The 19,772-nt window shown below is 42.1% G+C and overlaps 2 protein-coding genes across 5 annotated transcripts in view; both read left to right on the top strand.

Annotated features, from left to right (window-relative positions):
- prex2 (phosphatidylinositol-3,4,5-trisphosphate-dependent Rac exchange factor 2) overlaps positions 1 to 6,166 on the top strand; it is a 135,114-nt gene extending 128,948 nt beyond the window's left edge. The window contains exons 40-41 of the mRNA XM_034289308.1: positions 4,355 to 4,422; positions 5,104 to 6,166. Coding sequence (XP_034145199.1) covers positions 4,355 to 4,422; positions 5,104 to 5,149 — 114 coding nt within the window. The 3' untranslated portion in view covers positions 5,150 to 6,166. The remainder of the gene's footprint in view (positions 1 to 4,354; positions 4,423 to 5,103) is intronic.
- A 2,883-nt stretch (positions 6,167 to 9,049) lies between these two features.
- c21h8orf34 (chromosome 21 C8orf34 homolog) overlaps positions 9,050 to 19,772 on the top strand; it is a 106,603-nt gene continuing 95,880 nt past the window's right edge. For 2 of the 4 annotated variants that reach the window (XM_029116355.2, XM_029116357.2), the window contains exon 1: positions 9,053 to 9,411. In XM_029116355.2, coding sequence (XP_028972188.2) covers positions 9,343 to 9,411 — 69 coding nt within the window. In that variant the 5' untranslated portion in view covers positions 9,053 to 9,342. Of the gene's footprint in view, positions 9,412 to 9,932; positions 9,953 to 19,772 lie in introns of those variants that run through there. The other 2 variants (XM_029116356.2, XM_029116358.2) reach the window with 2 other exon arrangements.

Below are 19,772 nucleotides of genomic sequence, written 5' to 3' on the forward strand. Positions count from 1 at the left end.
TAAAGGAGCAGTCTCTTGGTCTGTTAAAGGAGCAGTCTCCATTTTAAACCATCCACCTCACCTAACCTATTAACCTCATCATTATCCATCTACCTCAACTAACCACTCAACCACACCTTTACCATCTTCCTTAACCACACCTTTACAATTTACCTCATCTAACCTCTCAACTCCATCTTTACCTATCTACCTCAACTAAGCTCTCAACTCAATTTTTACCCATCTACCTCAACTAACCTGTCAACCACACCTTTACCATCTACCTCAAGCACACCTTTACCATTTACCTCAACTAACCTCTCAACCCCATCTTTACCCATCTACCTCAACTAACCTGTCAACCACAACTTTACCATCTACCTCAAGCATACCTTTTAACATTTACCTCAACTAACCTCTCAACTCCACATTTACCCATCTACCTCAACTAACCTCTTAACGCTATCTTAACACATCTAACTTAAATAATCTCTCAACCACACCTTTACCATCTACCTCAACTAACCTCTTAGCTCGATCTTAACCCATCTATCCAGGCTCAACCTGTGCCGAGCACATATCCCTTTTCTATCTTGTTCCCTATTCAAGTGACATGTGCCCGTCTGCCTTGGTGACGTGTGTCGTGTACACAGATGGGCATGTGTTGTCCATCCACTTTACATGCGTCACTCAGTCCAATGGGCATATGTGGTCACTCACTCCAACACCGTCCGTCCGTGTCAGCCGACAACTCAACCCACTTTTACACATTAAGCACGTGCCCCTCGAAAGGTCTGTGCCCGGCACTGTATCTACCTCAACTAACCTCTCAACCACACCTTTACCATCTACCTCAACTAACCTTTCCCAGCCTCCTTCTATCCACTCCCATAGATGTGAATATAAATGTACAATCTAGTCCCGACAACCAAGCTGGTGTATGGATGTGGTAAATGTAGAGAAATGGTCCAAGATTTACAAGGTGGCCTGGCCAGTAGCTGATCAGCCCTGTCTCTGGTAGATATAGGGCCAAATTTCAGATCTCTCTGGGGGCAACGACCAGGGCCTTCCCCAAAATGCATTACTTGTGACTGATGAGAGCTTGGTCAAAAGTAGTTCACTATATCTGGAATACAATGCCATTTGGAAGTCCTCTTGGTCTCTGGAGGTAATCTCTGCCCATTAAACAAACAAGCGTCAGTCAGGCTTGAAGACATTGACCGTGTCCCAAATTGCACCCCATGTATAGTGCAGGTGGGGTGGAAAAACAAGGGGAACAGAACGTTATTTGGGATTCAAGCAAGACGGTTGCCACTCGTAGCTCATCCCTGAGTCATCCCCTCATCCCTCGGGATGTGGATACAGACATGTACGTGTTTTAAATGGAGCTCCGTGGCCCCTGGTCAAATTAGTGTACAACATGGAGAACTGAGTACCGTTGACAAGCCCATCTAACTGCCGGTGACAAGGCCACAGAACACAGGACCTCTTTTCACTGTGTCTCTGCTTCCCTCCCGGGCCGGGGAGATGTGTACGCACACAGGCGGTGTTCAGCGCTGGCCGCAGTGTTCAGGTCACATTGTGACAGGAAATCTGTAAAAAAAAAAAAAAAAGGTTTTTCCTGTGGAAATTTTAAAACTGAGTTTCCACTAAAACCCAAATCATTTTGTTGGTTTGTCCGATATTTGTGGCCAAAGCATATTTAGGGATTAAAGCATATGAACAGTTTGACATGACTAGGGGTGAGGAAACAGCCCGTAGCCGTCGTATATTGACCATATACCACGCCCCCTTGTGCCTTATTGCTTACATATACCACGCCCCCTTGTGCCTTATTGCTTACATATACCACGCCCCCTTGTGCCTTATTGCTTACATATACCACGCCCCCTTGTGCCTTATTGCTTACATATACCACGCCCCCTTGTGCCTTATTGCTTACATATACCACAGCTTTCAGTCAAAATTTGAACAACCCGGTTTATAGTAGAAAGCAAACACTTGAAAAACACCCTAACACACTGTCTTTAACAAGGTGTTTAAGGGACACTCAGAAGAAGATTGAGATATTACTGAGTAGGAGGAGCTGAACAAGGGAGAAAGACAGAAGAATGAGCTAACCATTCAACAGACTTGTACTGGCTGTGTGCAACAATCTCCTGTATTCTTCATATGAATGGGCTATGGGGTAGTGTAGCAAGATGGAAGCCTTTTCTTACAAAGAAAAACATCCAAACCCGGCTGAAGTTTGCAAAAACAAACATCAAGTCCCCCAAAGGCACATGGGAAAATGTGTTATGGTCTGATGAAACCAAGGTTGAACTTTTTGGCGATAGTTCCAAAAGGTATGTTTGGCGCAAAAACAACACTGCACATCACCCAAAGAACACCATACCCACTGTGAAGCATGGTGGTGGCAGCATCATGCTTTGGGGCTGTTTTTCTTCAGCTGGAACCGGAGCCTTAGTCAGGGTGGAGGGAATTATGAACAGTTCCAACAACCAGGCAATTTTGGCACAAAACATTCAGGAAGTTTACCTTTCAGCACAACAACGACCCAAAGCACACATCCAAAGCATGGCTTCACCAGAAGATTAACATTTTGGAATGGCCCAGCCAGAGCCCAGACCTGAATCCAGTTGAACATCTGTGGGGTGATCTGAAGAGGGCTGTGCACAGGAGTTGTCCTCGCAATCTGACAGATTTGGAGCGGTTTTCCAAAGAAGAGTGGGCAAATATTGCCACGTCAAGATGTGCCATGCTAATAGACGCCTACCCAAAAAGACTGAGTGCTGTAATAAAATCAAAAGGTGCTTCAACAAAGTATTAGTTTAAGGGTGTGCACACTTATGGAGTTTTGTTTTTTTTCTCAAAGATTCTTATTTTTTTTTCCAATTGAATTGTTCACGTTATAGGTCACATTAAAGGTGGAAAAAGTTCTGACATGATTTATCTTTGTCTCATTCTTTTACATCAGAAGAACCTGGCATTTTAACTGGGGTGTGTAGACTTTTTATATCAACTGTAGTTGGACGTTGCTCAGAATTATCGAACCACTTCTAAGGCCTCACAGGCCTCACACAAGTGGTACAACATAAATATTTTCTGGTGTTTACAAACCAACCACTCTTATTAATTTTCCTTGAGATTATAAATGCAAGGATGTGTTTAAAATGTCTTACAGATGAGTGTTTAGTTACATATTCACGTTACTTAACATCCTGGGGGGCCATTTGTTAACAATTAGCAGCAGAAAGAAACACAATCAAAACTCAAATGTCGGGGTGCGGCATCCCACCTCTTTTTACCTCTTCCACCCCCCTGATGCCCGGAGCTGCTCTGCTGGTGACCCTATATCCACCCCCTGATGAGGCTTGACTAAAGAGTATCCGAGCTGTGTTCAGGGATAGCAATTGGCCTGTGTTCTAGTGCCCTATTTTTCAGGCCCGGGCCCAGTGGTTCTCCCTGTGGTGTTGGCCCGACATTGATGCGGGACGTCTGTGTATGTTTAACGATGCTCAAACAACAAAGAGCATTAGGATTATTTGAGAACCCAGCAGGAGATCATGATATATTTATAAATATAGGTTATGATTTATTTAGCACTCATTCTGCTGTGAGGTCTGTTGGGTAGAAGTCGCACTCAGCGAGATCGGTTGAAACCCGGAAGCTTCCGGTCTTAAGGAGTGAACAAGAGAAGGTGATGCCTGAAGAACCGATGCAGCGGGTGTCAGGGTACCCTGCTCAGGTGTTTCCTAAACACCTGTTACGTTATGACAGGTTTGCTGTTAGTTACGATGTCTTGTCTCTTGTACCTGTCTAGTATTGTGCTGTCCTCTACAAAGGCAGTTCCTGACTTCAAAGTGTAGTGGTTTCCAGACAGCACTTTCTGTCGCTGTTTTTGTCATTGAACTGAACACCGATTTCACCAGATAATGTACCCGACCATTGCGAAATATCAAACCTGTCTAAGGGCAGACATTGGATCCAGCGTAGCCTAATATTGGGTTATTAAAATCCCATGAGAATAAAGTCCTGATCAATTGCAGAACAAAAATCCAACTTCTTTGGATCTTTACGCAAAGTGTATCCTCCTGTGCAGTGGTTCCCAACCAGGGGTACTAGGACCCCTGGGGGTACATGGCCTTTCCACAGGGGGTACTTGAAAACACTCATGACACCATAGACTTACTAGTGAAATGAACATGAGGGGGTACTTCAGGGGTACTCCAAGCAGTGCAAATTATTTTTGGGGGTACAGTAACTGAAAAAGGTTGGGAGCCACTGCTCCTGTGCAAAGAGCTTGTGCTATTTAAACATAGTATATGGAGACCGATCTGTACAAGAGCTAATATTTGTGTGATCTTTCCTTCAGGGGGCGAGAGTTCAGAATTCTGCCAAGAACCTGGGGGTGAGGGACCGTACTCCGTCCTCAGTACCAAGGTAAGCAGACATACACAAACACAGCACACATTCAAAACACACACACACACATCTGGCTAAAAGGTTCAGCAGAGCCTAGGATCTGATACTAGATGCGGATAGGGGCTGTCACAGCAACTTGTCTTTGACACAGTCTTTTGTGACATTCAGCTCTTCTGAACCTTTTAGTGGGATTGACAAATACAATTATGTGTGGCTGTGATTACTGTTGAGCTGCTGGCCACCGGACATTGCTGGTTGATAACATTATTGGTGCTGTGACTGGCTGCTCAGAAGAACTCACTGTGTGGCTCTGAAGATCTGGGTGTAACATAATCTAACTCCTTGAATTGTGTCTACCAGAGCCCTGTGGCCTGTGCCAAGAAACAGCACTAGTAAACATATAGCTCTGCTGGTAAATAAACAGCTCTACCAGTAAATACGACAGCTCTACCAGTAAATGAAACAGATTTACCAGTACATAAACAGCTCCACCAGTAGACAAACAGCTCCACCAGCAAATAAGCAGCTTTACCTGTTGATAAACACCTCTACCAGTAAATAAGCGTCTTTACCAGTAAATAAACAGCTCGACCAGTAGATAAAGAGCTCTACCGTTAAATAAACAGCTCTACCTCTATACTACAGGTGCACACAATGAGACTCTTTCCTAATCGGCTATCTGTGTGTTTCATCTACCAGACTGTATAAACTGTGCCAGCCTCCTCCCCCGGATGGTGACTCCTAATCCAGCCTTGATCCAGGATGGTGACTCCTAATCCAGCCTTGATCCAGGATGGTGACTCCTAATCCAGACTTGATGCGGGATGGTTGACTCCTAATCCAGCCTTGATCCAGGATGGTGACTCCTAATCCAGCCTTGATCCAGGGTGGTGACTCCTAATCCAGCCTTGATCCAGGATGGTGACTCCTAATCCAGCCTTGATCCAGGATGGTGACTCCTAATCCAGCCTTGATCCAGGATGGTAACTCCTGATCCAGGATGGTGACTCCTAATTCAGCCTTGATCCATAATGGTGATTCCTTATCCAGCCTTGACCTTGAAGGGTGATTCCTAATCCAGCCTTTATCCAGAGTGGTGACTTTATCCAGCCATAAACCAGAATGGTGATTCCTAATTCAGCCTTGATCCATGATGGTGTCTCATAATCCAGCCTTGATCCATGATGGTGTCTCATAATCCAGCCTTGATCCAGAATGGTGATACATAACCTTGACCATTGACCCAGGTTTGTGAGTCCTAGTCTAGCACTGATCCAGGATCCTGACTCCTGACTACCTGATTTGTGTATGGAGGTGTTCCTGTCCAGTCAAGTTCCCCCCATCCTGATCCCTAGACGACTTCTCTTTTTCTGACACTGAATAATCAACCCAGTGATGAGTGGCTAAATGGCCCCCTAATTTCTATTTTGTACACTCCCTTGGTCTTAATACATTTTCTGAAATCCCAGTCTTTCACAATGTCACTGGTTCAGTCTGTAAAAAGTGAATTTGTAATCCTCTCTTTTCTCCATTGTTGTTACTGTGCTGAACTTTATAGCTCATTTAGAATGGATTTGTCTGTGTGTTTGTCTTGTGTCCAGCTACATTGCATCTCATGTGTCATTAACTGTGTTTGTAATGGAACAACTGAGGCTGAGACTGGCGCCTCGAGGCTGACATCAAACCACCCAGCTGACCTGGATAGTGTCCATTCATCCAAATGTACTTTCGCCGGCAAATAACTACAGTGGAATGACAATTAGCTGTTCCGGAAACAACCATTCCATGACCTAACTGAAGTTTTTTTAATGTTTGTTTTGTTATACTTGTGTAAATTCAACTGTATTATGTGACAAAGAATCAATGTGCAGATATAGGATTATATGGTTGCGCTCCATTTGCTTAGCAGCCGACTAACTTTTATTCCTTTGCTTTCTTCTTTTAAGTAATCTTAAAGTGAATTAACAGTCTAAATCCCACCCTGTTTTAGTGCACTACTTTTGCCTGCTCTGTGGCTTTGGTCAAAAGTAGTGGACTCGGTAGGCAATAGGGTTTTAATTTGGGATGCATGTATAGCCATGTTCATAAACATTAGTAATGCCCTTATGTCATTGTGTTGCCTCGTAGTCACTGCCTTCTGTTGGAACTTCTCCGGAGTCCAGAGTGCTTTCCATTCTAAACCGGCCTGGTTCTCCGGAGTCCAGAGTGCTTTCCATTCTAAACCGGCCTTGTTCTCCGGAGTCCAGAGTGCTTTCCATTCTAAACCGGCCTGGTTCTCCGGAGCCCAGAGTGCTTTCCATTCTAAACCGGCCTGGTTCTCCAGAGTCCAGAGTGCTTTCCATTCTAAACCGGCCTGGTTCTCCAGAGTCCAGAGTGATTTCCATTCTAAACCTGCCTGGTTCTCCAGAGTCAAGAGTGCTTTCCATTCTAAACCGGCGTGATTCTCCAGAGTCCAGAGTGCTTTCCATTCTAAACCGGCCTTGTTCTCCAGAGTCCAGAGTGCTTTCCATTCTAAACCGGCCTTGTTCTCCAGAGTCCAGAGTGCTTTCCATTCTAAACCGGCCTGGTTCTCCAGAGTCCAGAGTGATTTCCATTCTAAACCGGCCTGGTTCTCCAGAGTCAAGAGTGCTTTCCATTCTAAACCGGCGTGATTCTCCTTTGACTCGGCCTGAACCCTCCAGTGATGTAAAGTTTCCCTCAGAGAGCTGTTCTAGTAGTGTCATGGGAAGTGGATTCATATGTGCCTCCGTACAATTAAGGGACCAGTGAAAGGTGCCGTCTGGCTTGTGTTTTTTCCATTGTTCAGTCTCTGCGTCTTAGTGAAGGGTAAATATTAAAGATATAGGATCATGTTAAACTATGCGTGTACTGTATGAAGTGACCAGCCTGATATGAAGTGATTTCAGCACAAACCTTTAGTATTAAAACAGTATGCCACGCTTATTTAATTAGAGCTATATAAGTACATATATATAAAAAAATACTTCAAATATACCTAAATATATTTTGTATATTGACATTACTCAGGAGCTAAGTGTAGATAGATATTACTTACAGTATCATTACTATGGGGTAAAAAATATTATAGAGTAGATAGCGGTTGATCCCTTTTCATTTATAGTACAGTATTTTCCGACACCAACAGTCCATAGCAAACCTAATATACTAGGGAATAGGTGGCCATGTTGGACGCGACCTGAGTTGTTAATAAATGTACATTGCAAACGGGACAGACATATCACAAATCACCCCATATTCCCTAGATAGTGCTCTGGTAAAAGGTTATGTAGGAAATAGGGAGCCAGTCTGACTGCTGACCCCGGACCTGGTAAATGTACACAAACCAAGTACAGAATAAGTGTGACCTTCTAATACTGTATAACAACAGGGTCTGTTTGCCATACAGCAGCTTCTAGTGAGGTTAAAATTAACATGGATTGAATGGAAGAGAACTGTCAAGATCAACTGTAAAAAGAGATCAACTCTAATAGCCATGTTTGTTCGACTGAAAACGCCTGTAATTTATTGTTCTTATGTGTCTTGACCCCCCCCTTGGAGAGTTGCCATATTCCTGCAGCATGTCATCGTTCGCTCATTTTTAAACCAATGTTTAATTTGATCTTTGTATTACTTTGAAATACACTGTGGTATATTATAGTCATTAATTCCAATTAAACCATCTTAAAGAAAAACGTGCAGTAGAATGGTATTTGACTTTTTTCCCCGTTAGTTCATAGCTTCGATTGTACAGTATATGAGATCTGGTACAGAGGTATTGCTGCACTGTGATGTCATCCTTTTGGCTGTTGCTGGTGGATATGTCTCTGTCTGTCTGTCTGTCTGTCTGTGTATGTATACAATGTTTGTGTCTGTTTCCATCTCTCCAGCTCGCTCTATTCACCTCTTTGTCTGTCTCTGTATGTCTTAGCATATCTCTCTCACACAGTCATCTAGGCTGCATGATACATTCCAGGCTGATTTCTTCTTGCTGGAAGACAGATCACCTGTTTCTCACCTTGCCAGCCCAAATAGAGACTAGACTCCAGACAGATTATTTCGCAAAGCCTTAACACTGTGTAAGCTGTTCCACCAGGGCACCACTTCACAAGGGAACAACACCCAAATCAGAGCATTGCCAAGAAAATCACAAATAAACAGAACAGATCGGAATTACAGGCTACATCTGGTCCCAATATTCATTCCTCACGCATAAGCCTGTCGGCTGGACATTTGTACAGGACAGAAAGAGCCCGCACGTGCGCTTTTTACGCACTGACTAGGCAGTTCTTTTCCGGGACAATATTTAATAAATAAACGCCAACAGCATGCGGCGGATATGTTGCTACGTAATTCCACGTACTTTTTATGACCAAGATTTCGAAACACCGTATACGACGCTCCGTTGCTATGTTTGCTTGAAGTGTGTACCTAACGGCCACTGAGGCTACGCAAAAAAGACGCACCATCTCATGTGTCTGACAGGACCTCAGGGGCATTGGTAAACAAACTGTAAGAGTAGTCATATCTCGTCCACTGATACAACTCTCAACCAATAAGCACAAGATCCCTAATCACTGTCAAATAACCGTCTTTGCCATTGGCTTCAAGGATGGTAGCGGTCGCTAGGGAGCCACTCAAGCGTCGCGACGGGGACAGTCCATTGCTCCTGCTGTAGTAAAGCCAAGCGGAGCAGAGCGCGACAGAGTACTTGCTACTGTACTTTCCACTATGCGCGTCGCGGTGAAGCAAACTGACCGCTCTTGACGCCCCTATTTCTGCGGTGCGGTTTCCTCATCTGTTTCTGCACTTAGCTACAGTTGTATTGTAGTAAAAGGTATTCGAATTAGACTCGAATTGTGTAGGTGGATGAATGTATGGTTTTGCCCCAACGTTTATTTTAAGCACAGTAACGATTAATGCAAGACGTAGAGTTTATTCATGGCGTCTCAACAGCAGTCAAGAATTCAGTCATATCTGGAGAAAAATAAAATTGGACCATTGTTTGAGGTAAGTGCGACAACATGCTAAACTAGATAACATATTTCACCGGTGCATGATTGGCACACGCATGTTTTAATGCACGCCTGCAATTTTTTTTCCACCAAGAATCATTAGGTTCTGTTTTGTCGCAACTAAGATTGATAAAATAGCCTGAAAACGTATAGTATTCATGTTAAACTAGGCTACACATTCCAATCGTTCAATTATAAGAAAAGACCCTGTGCTGCATTGAAGTGGGAAATGAGAACGGACACAGGTCCGATCTGCCTGCAAGACTGTAGAAAGCCCACCCGGTATAAATCCAGTTGGGACACATCAGCGTGAATATTATATCCCGCTACTTAGCTACGCAAATTAGCTACGCTGCTCGATTTAATCTCTGTGTTGTACGGTTTGAGAAGCAGGGATGTTTCTGAATGGTCCGGATGGGCTTGTAGTGGTCAAGACGATATAATTGTGTGGAGGTGGAGTAATCGTTAGGGTAAACTGATGTAATTCACTGTCATGACTGGACGTCCCAGTGGGACAGATATAGTATTAACTGAAGGTAAGCCACGTTTATATTCACGCATGACAATTTATAAATATAAACCAATAGGATACATTGTAAAAGTGAGAAATATCCCACTCCTGTGCATTAACAAATTATAATTGCAATCACTCGTCAGAAATATTAATAGCCCACCTAATTTCACTCCAGCAATGTGTGATACCGCCCGTCGGTTCATGTGGCTCGTTAGATTGAGATCTAGAGTCGTATCGTTTCTGCTTGGGTTCAATAAATTCCAGTTGCATGCTGCAGGAATGAGTTCCTCATGTAAAGCACTTTCAGGAGGTTGATAATCGCAATATTTATATATTATTGTTATCTTAATATTTCATTACAATAGATCGGCTTCACTGCCATTAAGGACCGTTCTTGATGGTTTGTGTGAGTAAGTTACTGAAGGCGCTTTTTTCAAGTTGCCTTTATTGTCTGTTTCATTCTGTTGCCTTCTGGTTTTCACCGGTGTCCGTCAGAATGTTCGTTGACATATATTAAAACTAGCACAGCTACAGAATCAAATGATGCGATCACATCACCTCCCTCATGTGAATCCGAGGTGAATACATGTGACCACATGTATTAACGTATGATTACGGCAAACTACAAACCCCATGTAGAAACCATACGTGTGATAACATGAATTTACCAACCCCACCTGGAGACTAGACAACACGTGATGACATGAATCTAACACCCTGGAAACAATACAACACGTATTGTGTTCCATGGGACGGTTTTAGCGTAAAATCTGTGTGAAAAGTTTTACGCGCAATGTCAATTTGAGCCTAGATCTTTCATGAGGTGTTGCGTGAGATAACAAGCAGCGTTATTTCCGGTGCTTTGAACAAATGTTTTTAAGGTGTTTGAATTTTTAGGATATCAGATAAGAATGGGAGATTTGGTCCAAAGAGTTGCATGTCATTTTAAAAGAGAAAGGGTGGAGTTCTTCATACCCGTTCTGATCTAATCTCTTAACAAATATGTAGACCAAGAACTTGAATGGGATAGCGTTCATTTGCTCCCACTTTGTAGAAGTGAAGTACCAAGTTCAGATAACTTGCACACGTTTTAGACTTCTAATCGACCAGTTCGCAAAAGCTGTAAAAACAACATCTATGACCGAAAAAAGTTAGATGGCATAATGATTTGCGACACAATTCAGCTCTTCCTTTCTCAATTTAACAGAGGTTTTGTGAACTGTGAAGAAATAAGATTTCACTTGCCACATACACCACCTCAGAGTTTTGATAACTAAATATGTCTAGGACAAGGTGACTTTTATCAATACCTTTGTCTATAATTAGTCAATATTTTTTTTTGGTGTAATGCATTGATGCAAATATGTTGACAAACGTCACTTTCTCCAGGTTATCAAAGTGCTGAGGTGTTACAGGTATCAGTCATGCTTGCTGCCTCCCAAATAGCACACCCGTTTGCTGCACACTACTTAGCAAACAGGGTGTGGAATGGGACGCGCCAGCTGTTTCTGTACACTGTGTAATTGTGATATGCTCTTTAGATGAGTCAGTACCACTGTTGTAGGCAGCAGAGTCATATTTAATTAGAAGGGGTCAGACTAGAAAATTAACCCTCAGACGAGGCAAGACACTGAGGCCACATACACACAGGCTCTCCCAGGGCTCCTCAAAATACAGCACAAATACACACGGTCTGTAGTAACACACACAGTCTGTAGTAACACACGGTCTGTAGTAACACATATTGTCTGTAGTAACACACACGGTCTGTAGTAACACACATGGTCTGTAGTAACACACGGTCTGTAGTAACACACACGGTCTGTAGTAACACACATGGTCTGTAGTAACACACGGTCTGTAGTAACACACAGTCTGTAGTAACACACACAGTCTGTAGTAACACACACGGTCTGTAGTAACACACACAGTCTGTAGTAACACACACGGTCTGTAGTAACACACATTGTCTGTAGTAACACACACTGTCTGTAGTAACACACACGGTCTGTAGTAACACACACGGTCTGTAGTAACACACATTGTCTGTAGTAACACACACTGTCTGTAGTAACACACACGGTCTGTAGTAACACACAGTCTGTAGTAACACACGGTCTGTAGTAACACATGGTCTGTAGTAACACACACGGTCTGTAGTAACACACACGGTCTGTAGTAACACATGGTCTGTAGTAACACACACAGTCTGTAGTAACACATGGTCTGTAGTAACACACACGGTCTGTAGTAACGCACACAGTCTGTAGTAACACACATGGTCTGTAGTAACACATGATCTGTAGTAGCACACATGGTCTGTAGTAACGCACACAGTCTGTAGTAACACACATGGTCTGTAGCAACACACATGGTCTGCAGTAACACACCGTCTGTAGTGACACACATGGTCTGTATTAACACACATGGTCTGTAGTAGCACAAATGGTCTGTGGTAACACACCGTCTGTAGTAACACACCGTCTGTAGTGACACACATGGTCTGTATTAACACACATGGTCTGTAGTAACACACACCATCTGCAGTACACACAATCTGTAGTAACACATCCTCTGTAGTGACACACACAGTCTTTGGTAACACACACTGTGAGTGGTAACACGAGGTCTGTAGTAGCACACCATCTGTGGTAACATATCGAGGTGTGTGTGTGCGGTGTATTAGTGTGTGTTTCCTTGTGAGAGTGAGCGAGAGACTGTGCTTGTGCATGTGTGTACGTATGTACGTGTTTGTGTGTGTGTGTGTGTGCATGTAGGAAATACTGCTGATGTAGGTCTTCCTTTCTGCTGCACAGCAAATGTAGCCGCGTGCACACACGCCATTAAACATCCATACGTGGGGTGCGTGTTAAACATTGCTTGCTAATAGCAGAGAGGGCTGTGGGCCAGTCCAGCACCAGGGACAGCTGCACTGTACACAAACATTAGGTCAATCCGTTAGCATAATGACTAGCACTGTACGCAAACATTACGTCCGCCCGCTAGCATAGCGACTAGTGCTGTGCGCAAGCATTAGGCCCATCTGCTAGCATAGCGACTAGCACTGTACACAAAATCTTACATCCATCCGCAAGCATAGCGACTAGCGCTCTACACAAAACATTCCGTCCACCCGCAAGCATAGCGACTTGCACTCAACACTAACAATAAATCTATGTGCTAGCGTAGCAACTAGCACTATTCTGCATTAGCTGACCAAGGCCAAGTTATTTTACCAGGTATATATTCTAAGAATACCTGGGAGCAATATGCCTGAACTGTCTCGCAAAGGGACAGAACAGCAGTGTTTTTTCAACTTGTCGGCTTGGGGAATAGAACTAGCAACATTCTGTTTGCTAAGCCAATGCTCTTGACTACAAGGCTAACATTTAATTTGACTGCTAGTGTACTGACTAGAACTAAAATAACATTTTACCTGACTGCTCTCTTGTATTTCTACCTGTCTTCCTTTCTCCTACCTTTTCCTCATAATCTGTTTTTACTTCTCTCTCTCTTTCTACATATCTGTCAACTTTCTTCCTCCCTCTATTTCTACCTCTCTACTTTTTTCTACTTGGTTTCTTATTTCTCCATCTGCAGTGGGGAGAACAAGTATTTGATACACTGCCGATTTTGCAGGTTTTCCCACATACAAAGCATGTAGAAGATCTCTATAATTTGATGTATCAAATACTTATGTCATGCAATAAAATGAAAATTAATTATAAACAAATCATACAATGTGATTTTCTGGATTTTTGTTTTAGATTCCGTCTCTCACAGTTGAACTGTACCTATGATACAAATTACAGACCTCTACATGCTTTGTAAGTAGGAAAACCTGCGAAATCAGCAGTGTATCAAATACATGTTCTCCCCACTGTATCTCTTTCTACCCATCTCTTCTCTTTCTGACTTTCTCACATTTCATTCTACTTCTCTCCTTTTTCTTCCCTTCTCTATCAATCTTCCTCTCTTCCTCTCATTTTAATGTCGTTCTCCCAATCTCTCTAAAATGATGCATGAATAAAGGAATAAATGCTGTGAAAGGAGAAGAATGAAGCTATTTAGAGATGATTGAAATGCTGGAATGTAGGTGTCTGGGTCTTTTTTTAGAGAATTCTTTATCAAGCTGCGTAAACAGCCTTTTGTCATACAGATCAATAAAAGTTGTTTGAATTCTTTTTTATTTTTCATTAAAATTAATTGAAGATTAATGTGTCCTAAAATACCACACGCACTGCTTTTAAGGCTCTGACTCAAAGTAACACAATTACATAGAGTGCCATTTGGTTCTGGTATGATCAAGTCGTAATAACAAATCACACAGAATGTGCTCAATATGTGTGCATTAGTCTCTACTCATGTGCAAGTTTCTAGGTTATTAGTTGGCAAGTGTGCCACAGAACATCTCTGTTTTCCAGTGTGATTGAAAACCCCCACTATATTTCATTTTGTCTTCACTCCCCAAATACAATTATATCTACAGCCCTGTCTCGATGCAACATTTCCCAGCTGATCTCTGAGCGCTGGAGATCACGGTAAGCCTTCCTAGTCTAAGACACTTTACCCCCCATAATGCCCTACCAACCAGGAAGTCATGTGGGTCAACACGTGTGATGGCACGCGGACGCACAGGACGGCGCCGGTTCGCCGGCTGACCGAGCCGCCACGAGGGGATCGCTCGAGTTCGACGAGATCAGGAAATCCATGCTCCCCTGGTGACGCTGGCCAGTTAGCATTGCCCACGTGTCTTCTCAGCCGTTCATCTACTGCCAGCACAGTCAAGGCTTGAACCATTAGACAGTGGTGGTCAGCTTGGTGCTTAGAAAGAGCGCCATTAACCATTGTGCCAACATCTCATGGTGTGAATTGTTTTATTTTTGTACATGGTTTACTCTCTCAGGTGCTCTCCTGTATCTTCCTGTATCTCTCTCTCCCCTCTCTCCCACACTCTCCCTTTCTCCCTAACTCATTCTCAATCTTTCTCTCTCTCTCTCTCTGTATTTCTTGCTCTCTCTCTCTCTCTCTCTCTGCCTCTCACGAATTTAGAAGATATTCATATTTAACTCCTAAGAGGCAACATGACCCAAAGACGCAATAGTTTACATCTTACACACACACACACACACACACACACACACACAGTTATTGATTGTGGCTTGCAGTTCTACGAGGGTATTTCATCATATGAAAGGTTTTGTGGCTGTCTGAGGTTTGTCATTTCTATCTTTCTCCCCCATCTTTCTGTCTCTGTATATATACAGTTATATATTTCCCCCATCTTACTGTCTCTATATATATACAGTTATGTATTTCAAGATAAGGGCTGGTTGGTTTTCTGGCCCTTTGAGGTCTGTGTGTGTATGTGTGTGTCTGTGTGTCTGTGTTTTTGTGTGTATCTGTCTCTGTTTCTGTGTGTGTGTGTGTGTCTGTGCATCTGTGTCTCTGTGTCTATGGGTGTGTGTGTGTGTACGTGCATTACTGTATTTGAGAAAAGTACATTCTCAGAAGTATAGTGATCCATACCAAATCAAGCGATATTAGGATATGTTTTGGCATTAAGGCTTAGGTTTAGGAATTAGTGTTAGGTTACGTTTAGGCATTAAGTTTATGTTATTGAGTTTAGGGTTACATTTAGGCATTACGTTTATGTTACTGAATTTAGGGTTACGGTTAGGGTTACATTTATGTTACTGAGTTTAGGGTTATGGTTAGGGTTACATTTATTTGATTGAGTTTAGGGTTATGGTTAGGGTTACATTTATTTGATTGAGTTTAGGGTTACAGTTAGGGTTACATTTATGTTATTGAGTTTAGGGTTACGGTTAGGGTTACATTTATGTTACTGAGTTTAGGGTTACGGTTAGGGTTACATTTATTTGATTGAGTTTAGGGTTACGGTTAGGGTTACATTTATGTTATTGAGTTTTGGGTTACGGTTAGGGTTACATTTATGTTATTGAGTTTTGGGTTATGGTTAGGGTTACATTTATGTTATTGAGTTTAGGGTTACGGTTAGGGTTACATTTATGTTATTGAGTTTTGGGTTACGGTTAGGGTTACATTTATGTTATTGAGTTTAGGGTTACGGTTAGGGTTACATTTGTGGATTCTTTAAATTTTTCTGTCATAAAATTCCCGGTCCTCACTTAGATAGTAAAACGAATGTGTGTGTTTTGCCTGTTTGTGTGTGTGTGTGTGTGTGTGTGTATGACCACCTGTGGTGTGTTATGATAATATCTCCTTAATCTAAATGACCATATTCTATGTTGAGTAGGCAAAGGCATGTAGCGGACATCTCCCCCCCCCCCATATCACTATTAGCTGACACCATAGCGACCGGCATCCATCACTAATAGTATGCTCTGGTTGAGGTAGGGCACCAATGTCTGACAACAGACAACTGTCTCCACGGTATTTAAGGAATGTTTAGGTCATGTGATACGCATGGAACCCTGAGGTGCTGTATGTCAATAAATGAGGTGATCTGGCAAATCTAGCTTTATGGGATGGTGAGAGTAGACAAACTTCAAACACTGAGTTCAAACTGTGCAGGTGTTGGTATAATCTGTATTTTCTCAATATAGCTCAAAACTGTTAATCAAACATGTCCAATAGGGTTTTGTTTTTGAACTGAGGGATTGAATTGAGAAATTAATAATGAAATGGAAACAGACAGTTTTGGGGGAGCCCTATCCTTTGCCAGTTCCCCAGAGAACCTTAGCTCTGCTTGTCAGTTATTTTCACTGGAACCTAATGAGATACATTATACAGGTTCCAGTGGATGGTGATTGGCTGGGAACTGTTGGTTATGTCCCAAATGTGGCCTGGTTTCCTTTACAGTGGACCACAGTACATTTGACCTGGGCCAGCATGGAGAATGAGGTGCCGTTTACCTTAGTTCTGTTCCCTTAATAAACTGTCCCCTTAATAATGTATGGTATTTATCGTTACATTCGTATTAGCTTCAGAGCGCTGACGCTTCTCAGGTGGTGTTCTGTTCTCTAGTGCACTACTTTGGACCATGACCCTCATGTAGGGGAATAAAGTGCCATTTATTCCAGTGTAAGGGGAATATAGTGCCATTTATTCTCATGTAAGGGGAATATTGTGCAATTTATTCCAGTGTAAGGGGAATATAGTGCAATTTATTCCTGTGTAAGGGGAATATAGTAACATTTATTTCCATGTCAGGGGATTAGAGTGCCATTTATTCCAGTGTAAGGGGAATATAGTGCCATTTATTCTCATGTAAGGGGAATATAGTGCAATTTATTCCAGTGTAAGGGCAATATAGTGCCATTTATTCCTGTGTAAGGGGAATATAGTACCATTTATTTCCATGTCAGGGGATTAGAGTGCCATTTATCTCCATGTAAGGGGAATAGAGTGCCATTTATCTCCATGTAAGGGGAATATAGTGCCATGTATTCCCATGTAAGGGGAATACAGTGCCATTTATTCCTGTGTAAGGGGAATAGAGTGCCATTTATTTCCATGTAAGGGGAATAGAGTCCCATTTATTCCCATGTAAGGGGAATACAGTGCAATTTATTCCCATGTAAGGGGAATACAGTGCCATTTATTCCTGTGTAAGGGGAATAGAGTGCCATTTATTCCCATGAAAGGGGAATAGAGTGCCATTTATGACATTTCAGTCCCCAACTTGACGCTGTTACCCGGAGCTCCTTACAGTTAATAACACATTCATCTTAAGGACATCACGAGTGCTTTGGTCAGGGAAGTAGCAAACTGTTTTTAAATGTTCATGTCAGAAATGATCTGTAGTGACACCTTCCCAGAGGGTGTACTGAACTGGCCTCATGGAAATCCAGGAGCAGCGTGTAGCACTGGCTGTTTGTATTCATGTGTTTGACACGTGGTTTGCCACTCTGGCCTTGTCAATGCGAAGTGATGACATCTGACCGTTCCCCCCTTCACCCAGAAGCTTTAGCTGACTTGGGGTTAGGTTTAGTCATTTAGGTTAGGTAATTGAGGCCAATGGTTAGGGTTAGGGTTAGGTGTTGGGTAAAACAGTTATTTTGAAAGGTTAGGTAAACCTTTGATAGTTAAACCTAAGTGCGTTGTGTGTGTGTGGGTGACGGGCTATTTCAGTATCTCCAGACAGTGCAGCGAAATGAAGATGTAACAGTGATGCAAGTCACCATGTCATGGCATGGACGCATTAAATCTACTTTAACTATGGACATAACACAGAAATGTCCCAGCCTTACGGGGGTCCTGAATAAAGACAGAGACCAGTGGGGTACGATGGGGCCCATAGGGTTCAACACCTCCAAAATCCAACTGGACCCACCTCCTGAGAGGCAGGAGAAAAGGGTTGCATTCGGGTTTTTTATAGCCTGGATTCCGCAATGTGTGTGTGTGTGTTTGAGGGCGGTGGGAGCGAGGAGGAGAGTAAGCATAGTCATTTTGGGAGTACAAATGCACAACTCCGGAGTGTCTCCTCCATCCATACTAAAAGGACCTCCTTGTGAGTGCGTGGGAGTGGGAGGTGCTTTAAGGGATTTAAGAAGTTGCCTCGGTTCACCTCGGGGGTCAAAGGGCGACAGATTTACAGCAACCACTCTGGAGGGCAGGTAGAGAGGCCACTTTCTGTAGTTGAGAACTGTCTGGAGAGATGTGATGCGCTTCTTCAAAGATGTTTTTGGGGATCAGGGAAAGCTGACCAATAAATGTATGTTTTTAAAGCTGATTTGTAGTGTCATTGAGTTATTATGTTTTGCTATGTGTTGTGTCATTGAGTTATGTTTTGCTATGTGTAGTGTTATTGAGTTATTATGTTTTACTGTGTGGTGTCATTGAGTTATTATGTTTTACTATGTGTTGTGTCATTGAGTTATTATGTTTTACTATGTGTTGTGTCATTGAGTTATTATGTTTTGCTATGTGTTGTGTCATTGAGTTATTATGTTTTGCTATGTGTAGTGTTATTGAGTTATTATGTTTTACTGTGTGGTGTCATTGGTTTATTATGTTTTACTATGTGTTGTGTCATTGAGTTATTATGTTTTACTATGTGTACTGTCATTGAGTTATTATGTTTTGCTATGTTTTGTGTCATTGAGTTATTATGTTTTACTGTGTGGTGTCATTGGTTTATTATGTTTTACTGTGTTGTGTGATTGATTTATTATGTTTTACTGTGTGGTGTCATTGGTTTATTATGTTTTACTGTGTGGTGTCATTGGTTTATTATGTTTTACTGTGTGGTGTCATTGGTTTATTATGTTTTACTATGTGTTGTGTTGCTGATTTATTATCTTGTACTGTGTTGTCATTGATTTGTTTATATTTTACTGTGTGGTGTCATTGGTTTATTATGTTTTACTGTGTGGTGTCATTGGTTTATTATGTTTTACTATGTGTTGTGTTGTTGATTTATTATCTTGTACTGTGTTGTCATTGATTTGTTTATATTTTACTGTGTGGTGTCATTGGTTTATTATGTTTTCTGTGTTGTCATTGGTTTATTATGTTTTACTATGTGTTGTATCGTTGAGTTATTATGTTTCACAATGTGCTGTGTCATTGATTTTGAATTTTGGAAGGGGGGATCTGGCTCATAGATTTGCTGGTCATTCTCAAAGAGAGGATTCCAATTTTATTTCTTAACTAATTTGGACCCAGAATTTAATCAAGCATCCGACCAATTAATGGAGATAACAGTACTGTATAATGTTTTGTGCTTTCATTAGGAACATTCAATTAATCTTTCTCTGGTAAAATAGCCTTTCAAAATAATTACAGTCATTGTGTTGGTATGACTGTAGACAGTTATAATCTTGAAAATGTCTTCATTGGGGAAACTGTCCCTA

The sequence above is a fragment of the Esox lucius genome, chromosome 21 (assembly GCF_011004845.1).
Source record: "Esox lucius isolate fEsoLuc1 chromosome 21, fEsoLuc1.pri, whole genome shotgun sequence".
NCBI lineage: Eukaryota > Metazoa > Chordata > Actinopteri > Esociformes > Esocidae > Esox > Esox lucius.